Source organism: Macrobrachium nipponense, chromosome 2 (genome assembly GCF_015104395.2).
Source record: "Macrobrachium nipponense isolate FS-2020 chromosome 2, ASM1510439v2, whole genome shotgun sequence".
NCBI classification, from domain to species: domain Eukaryota; kingdom Metazoa; phylum Arthropoda; class Malacostraca; order Decapoda; family Palaemonidae; genus Macrobrachium; species Macrobrachium nipponense.
This window is the reverse complement of record NC_087201.1, coordinates 59,241,122-59,248,087: the sequence shown is the minus strand read 5'-3', so window position 1 is coordinate 59,248,087 and position 6,966 is coordinate 59,241,122. Positions and strand designations below refer to the sequence as shown.

Here is a 6,966-nt window from a genome sequence, read left to right as displayed (position 1 = left end):
AATGAGCAACCTGTAAGACTACTCTTATGTAAATATGCACCAAGAAGTGAACAGCCATCTATACGCCAATTCAAGAATCAATGCCTTTTAAAATAAAGTTTGAAAAATAGTGTAAATAGCCTACGCTATTTAAATTCCTATTTGACTTTTTATATAGACTTCATAAAAATCCCTAATCTGTGACAGAAGGGGTTTCTAGCATAATGATAAAATATGATTTATATGTTTTAGGATTATTTACCCAGCGGAGAGCAAAGCTGATATTTTATAAATCATAAAAGCCTGTAATAAAGAAAATGTCTAAATGTAGAAGAAAAAGCAGTCCCATTTGACCAAAACTAATACCCTTAAAGAGGCTGTAACTATTAACTGTATCAAACCATTCAATGTTTACTTTTTATCAAAGCAGACTATAACTCGAAAGCGTTAAATCCAGTTTTGTTTCAAGTATACTAAATCTTAAATACTGGCAACAAGAAATAAGCCGAACACGGACCTTGAGTGCTTCCAAATTTCATCTGGGGTAGGTAGCTAATTTACCCAATTTTGGAAAAAAAAAAAATTATTTGCCGGAGATGCAACCGGTGCGTAAATACTGTTGGTTCGAAAGCAGATTTGGGACATACCTGACACCTTGGCGTGTGGTAAATATGCTGAACTTTGGTTCCTCCATTATTTGTATAAAGGTGTCACGTATTTATTGCACATGAGTAGTCACTGGACCATACCTGGAGGTGTGCTACCTGAAAGCAAAGCGTATTTATAGGCTATGTCAACGGAGTTTGGCCGAAAAATATAAACCATTGTATCGAGCATATTGCATATACCACAATTCGTGGAAGCATAATCATACCTTGGACTCGTGGCCTCTGAGCAACATGTTAATTCATTGTAGATGCGCTCAAATGGTTCTTAAAGCGTTAGTACTTTCGATAAATTCATTTAAAACCCTGCGACAACTTCAACCTCAAGATTTCTAACCTGCAGTATTGATTTTCTAAAACCTGGCCTGTACTTGCTATATAGTTATGCAATTTCTAGGTATCATCACAAATGCTTTTTACTTTGTCTACTCAGACAATAGATACCGGTCAACCATTGAAGTTTAGATATTCATAAAACCTGGCCCGTACTTAAGCTGTATACTTTGGCAATTCCTCTCAAAGACTTCTACTCACCAGTGCTAGATTTTCTGTAGGGTCTTTTATGATAGTTTGTTGGATAAGTTTAATTCCACTGTCCACACCAGATTCGGTAACTTTCTGGTAAATACTAATACTTACCTTAATCTTTATATAGCATCAATCATTACTTTCACTTTAGTTAATTCATACCTTCAATAGTATATTAAATTCGAGGTAAATACTTAAACTTACAAGTAGGTTAACTAAAGAATGTCTGTAGAAATGAATTTATTCCTTATTAAATAACACTTAAAACTAATGGAATAGAATAATGTAAAAATTTATCCTAAATCATGTACATTTGTTAAAGACCTAGACCTAAATTAGAAGCATTTCCTGTGCACAATTGAGGGTCCAGACTCATCGTACTCTTGTTTGCTGATCCACATCTGTTGGAAGGTAGATAGAGAAGCCAAGATAGAACCGCCGATCCAGACGGAGTATTTGCGCTCGGGAGGTGCGATGATCTTGATCTTCATGGTGGAGGGTGCCAGGGCAGTGATTTCCTTCTGCATTCTGTCAGCGATTCCTGGGTACATGGTGGTGCCACCGGACAAGACAGTGTTGGCATACAAGTCCTTACGGATATCGACGTCGCACTTCATGATGGAATTGTAGGTGGTCTCGTGAATGCCGCAAGATTCCATACCCAGGAAGGATGGCTGGAACAGAGCCTCTGGGCACCTGAACCTCTCGTTACCGATGGTGATGACCTGACCGTCAGGGAGCTCGTAAGACTTCTCCAGGGAAGAAGAGGAGGCGGCAGTGGTCATTTCCTGCTCGAAGTCCAATGCAACGTAGCAGAGCTTTTCCTTGATGTCTCGAACGATTTCTCGCTCGGCGGTGGTAGTGAAGGTGTAGCCACGTTCGGTCAGGATCTTCATGAGGTAATCGGTCAAGTCACGACCTGCCAAGTCCAGACGGAGGATGGCGTGAGGAAGTGCATAACCCTCGTAGATGGGTACAGTGTGGGAGACACCATCTCCAGAGTCGAGCACAATACCTGTGGTACGACCGGAGGCGTACAGGGAGAGCACGGCCTGGATGGCCACGTACATGGCTGGGGTGTTGAAGGTCTCAAACATAATCTGGGTCATCTTTTCCCTGTTGGCCTTTGGGTTCAGGGGAGCCTCCGTCAGGAGAACGGGGTGCTCTTCGGGGGCAACACGAAGTTCATTGTAGAAAGTATGATGCCAGATCTTCTCCATGTCATCCCAGTTAGTTACGATACCGTGCTCGATTGGGTACTTCAGGGTGAGGATACCTCTCTTGCTCTGGGCCTCATCACCGACATAAGAGTCCTTCTGACCCATACCAACCATCACACCCTGAAAGGAATATTATTAATGTATATTCCATAGTCTCATGAGTGGGGGTTGCAATAAAATTGATATAGTAATTAAAACTTGAAAACTTTCAAACTAACAGTAATACTAATGACAACAGGTTATAATTTGAACGTTATTCAAAGTATAAATTGATAGACATAGTACATGTGAATTTTATAAGACCACATAACCTATCTAGAGATTGATTATGCAGCAGAGTATGTCAAAATAATAAGCATACTAAAACACTAAAGCACAATAGTTTGCCCACCACCCATGGAAAACTTATTTTTCAAAAAAAAAAAAAAAAAATTTATATCACAGCAAGTAATTTTTTTTAGACATTTAAAAATCCGCAAAAGTAATTACCTGGTGACGTGGTCTGCCGACGATGGATGGGAACACAGCACGGGGGGCGTCATCCCCGGCAAAACCAGCTTTGCACATACCGGAGCCATTGTCTACAACCAACGCGGCTACTTCGTCGTCACACATTTTGTATTAGCTGTAAGATAAAGCAACAGCGTTAAGTATGTTTCATAAAATTACTTTAAAATTGCCTGACAATGTATAAAACTACAATATCACTAGAGTTGAGATTCACTTTGGAAAAGATTTACTTGAAAATTATAACCCTAAAAAGTTCTTAAAATTTGTATCCGATTGCAAAAAAGATTCAAACATTGGGAAATTTAACACATCATAAAGCTAAGGAAAATGAAGCTGTATCCATTAACAGAACTATTCAATTCACCAAGTATGCCTGTGGTTAAGTAAAATAACATTCTCATACAATGACAAGTTCTCAAGTCATATTTGCAGAGAAACCACTGACATCACCAAAGGTTCCAAACCGGTTGGTGGAACAGTTTTCAACACTACACTCCATTAAACCAAGAAATTTCACAAGTACAAATTATATCTGAACTCCACAAAATGCCACAAGATATTTACCAGATATTATCACAGATAATGACTAAATAAGAGTGGGACAAGATCCCAGTAAGCACCAGTGTTCACTTCGAGAGCAAGTGACAGACTGAACCAGCACCGGAACGGTCGTAGCATATAAAGGGCCCCGCCCCCTTTTCCTTCACCGTCAATGAGGTGGTACGGCGGTGGCGGTCGTGTGGGGGGGAGGGTGTTGTCGGCCCCGTGACCGCCAGATTGCCACGTGACGTCACCATGCGCTTGACACTCCCTAACCACAAGTAGTTCATTTTACAATGCTTATATCATATCAAACTTTTAAAAATACTCCTATGAATGTTCACAACCCCAACGCCTAGAGGGGAAAAAACTAAATACGTTTACGTAGTCGGAAAAAATAAATCTAACCGACGGAAGTTTCGTTACTGGTGAAAGTATAATTTAACGATGGTTTCGGCAAATGACCAACTCACGGTAAATAATAAAAAAAAAAAACTATCTTCCCTTATTATATAGGCCACTGAGCAATGATTGTGCTACTTTACCATAACCGGCTACGTTTTACAACATAGGTAACACTGAATAAATGGTGTTAAAAAGCTTTATAAAAATTTCGCGGCATCCCGACTTACAACTTATAAATCATGAAACAACAATGCTAACACACTTCGCTTATTAACCCAACAAACCGTACACTACCGCAATTCCAGTAGAAATATGAAGTCTGACCCGTTCCTATCAACCAAAAATTGCAGCCAATAATCAATATTGTATTAAATGTAAGAATACTAGAATCAAACTTTGCACACCGCCACAACTTCTATCATCCGATAAAAACTACACGTTTACAAAGCAACCAAGTAACAGCCAACGTGTACTTACCTCAGGTGAGAGTGTACGTGCAACCTCTAAAGATGTCGAAGAGCGAGTGAGGGAAGGAGAAGCGCGCCACTCCAAACACCGACCGCCTCTCTGACTTTCCAGGTGGGGGGAGGGCAATATATCACTTTATCATTCACTAACTTTTCCTCATATTAACTGAACTTTTTTACAATAAACCATTAACACAAAGCTTGTTATTAATATCTGAAATGAAAGCTAACAGAGATTCAGCGTAAATTTAGCGAAAAAGCAAATTTCTCTCAATCTAACGAGTGAACTCCCCTATTATTTTGCCGCAATGGCCTCGTCGGCCCCGCCCAGACAAACGTCTTGCCTTATATGGACATGGAGACGATCTCGACCGCTGATTGGTCGAGGAGGACGTTGAATGCGAGGCGGGAATAGTAGAAAGACCGGGATTTCTTTCGATTGAAATGTTTCCATAATGTTTCGGCGAACTGGGCTTAACTACTATGCCTTTGAAGTGGCTTGCGCACATGATTTCGAGATTTTTCTTATACCTCTAATACTGTACGGTCTACGAGAATGTTACTTGATAAATAAAATCATAATATAGTCGAATTTTCTTTGCATATTTGATGGATTCCGAAAAGTATCGGTTGAAGGGAAATGTACTGAGAACAATGGTGTAGCTGGATCCATGGCTGCCAACCGACCATGGGAGCTTTCTATATCCTTAAACGTCGTCTCCTGTTTTAGAAAGGGTGTCCTTTTAAAATGTATTCCATTCACTCACACTATATATCACATCTTCGCCCCACTCCTTAACGCGTGACCCTCATCATCATCTTCACCATCTGTAACTCAAAAATGAAGTTAGAACTATATGCTCAAGTTGAAACGGGTATCCTTGAATGTTCTTTATACGGTTATGAACTGAGTTGAGTATGAAATCAACCTTACGATCGAGAGTGACGAAATAGAAATGTCAAACCAGACTTCATTATGCCTAAAAAGTTTGATGTCCTTTAAAATCATTTGTGCTCGAGACGTAAATTGTAATACGAGACATACGAAGGGAAACCGTAAAATCACTACAATATCAAGCATACATGAAATGTGTGACAATGGATGAAAAAAAATGATCTTGTTTTCTAGCTTTCTCACATGAAAACAAGCTCACAAGGTAGCTTGTAGGTACTATTGGGATACAGAAGTTTATTATTTAAATGTTAAGGGAAACCGTTTGGGAAATATCAACTATACAAAGGAATGGCTCGTTGATATGAAATTGGGTTGCAAATAACCCTATTTGATGAATAAGTTACGTATTTCGCAAATGCGGCACAGCTTATTTCAGCATATCTTCATCGTATGCAATGCATGCATGAGACACCGAAAATTCATGGCGATTCACATGTTCGCCTGATAGACTACGGTGATTATATTATATAAATAAAATATATATGTGCGTGTAGCTACTACATGTATATAGATAGATACCTCCCCCCACCTCTCTCTCTCTCTCTCTCTCTTCTCTCTCCTCGCTCTCCTCTATCTCTATATATATATATATATATATATATATATATATATATATATATATATATATATGTGTGTGTGTGTGTGTGTGTGCATATATATAAATCAGCTATCTTATTACATATACATTTATGAAGTAGAGGACATCTGGTATATTGTTAATGTTTACTTCAGCATTATTTTGTTTCTCTGGTGTAACCATTTTTTTTTATTCTACATCATTATGACACAACGTTACATGGCTAAAGTCGTCGAGAGCTATTAAAAGAGTATTGGTAATATTTTAGTGCACTGAAGACTTATATAGGCCAGTACACTAACTTTTAACGGATTACTCTTCCACGGAGAAAGGAACCCAGTCGTTTTCCGCAACAGAAATGAGCGATTGTTCAATATTCGGTGACTCAGCCCTCAGGTGTTACTCGAGTGTGAGGTCTCTATGTGAAATGTGTACTGCATGATATTGGCGAGGATGCTAAGGGTAAATTAAAATTTTACTTCGTCATTAAACGTTACCAATTTACCTGAGGGCACGCAGTGGAAGGTTAATTGTTTTTAGATAATTGAAATCACTTCTCGTGCCCAGATAAAGCAAGGAAAATATCGATTTATTATGTTTTACGATAATCACTCCAAACTATCTAGAAAATTGGACTTGTACCGCTAACATTCCTTCATAATGAGTGCTCAGTTGTGGGCAACAGTGGTTGAGGTGCCTTGACCTGAATTTTGTCCCATATATGTACACATGGTGGCCGGCGTCGGATTTGCTATACCTACCACAGAACTGTTACTGTCTGTTGGCTCGTTTTCTCCGAGCCAAAGGATGATTGAGATATACATAGATAAAATAATTGACAAAGTTTCGTATGTAAGGTGGTTTGAAATGTAGTTCAAGCAAAAGCAACAGGAGGTTACGATTGCGGAGATAACTTGAACGTAACAGCCTCTCGAGAGCTGTCATGCTAACTTAAAATTCTAGGTATATATATATATATATATATATATATATATATATATATATATATATATATATATGCACCTAGAATTTTAAGTTATTTTATACATATATATGTTATATATACATGTTTATATATATATACATTATATATATATATATATTCTAATATTATATATAT

At 38.4% G+C, this 6,966-nt stretch overlaps 1 protein-coding gene across 2 annotated transcripts; it reads right to left on the bottom strand.

Annotated features, from left to right (window-relative positions):
- Positions 1–1,399: 1,399 nt before the first annotated feature.
- LOC135220621 (actin, clone 403) lies at positions 1,400–4,481 on the bottom strand. 2 transcript variants are annotated; one of them, XM_064257932.1, is made up of 3 exons: positions 4,325–4,481; positions 2,882–3,017; positions 1,400–2,512 (listed from the first exon to the last, which is right to left on the bottom strand). In XM_064257932.1, exons 2-3 carry the CDS (start codon positions 3,005–3,007, stop codon positions 1,508–1,510), a joined length of 1,131 nt encoding a protein of 376 aa, XP_064114002.1. In that variant the 5' UTR covers positions 3,008–3,017; positions 4,325–4,481; the 3' UTR covers positions 1,400–1,507. The 2 variants fall into 2 exon arrangements, with proteins under 2 accessions (XP_064114002.1, XP_064114003.1); XM_064257933.1 differs by lacking the exon at positions 4,325–4,481 and adding an exon at positions 3,467–3,619.
- Between the last annotated feature and the right edge of the window lie 2,485 nt (positions 4,482–6,966).

What these genes read in the sequence shown, in the direction of transcription:
- LOC135220621 (XM_064257932.1), bottom strand. Translation starts at nt 3,007, where the DNA reads ATGTGTGACGACGAAGTAGCCGCGTTGGTTGTAGACAATGGCTCCGGT. An exon ending in TCGGCAGACCACGTCACCAG is followed by an intron (nt 2,513 to 2,881) that starts GTAATTACTTTT and finishes TATTCCTTTCAG; the next exon opens with GGTGTGATGGTTGGTATGGG.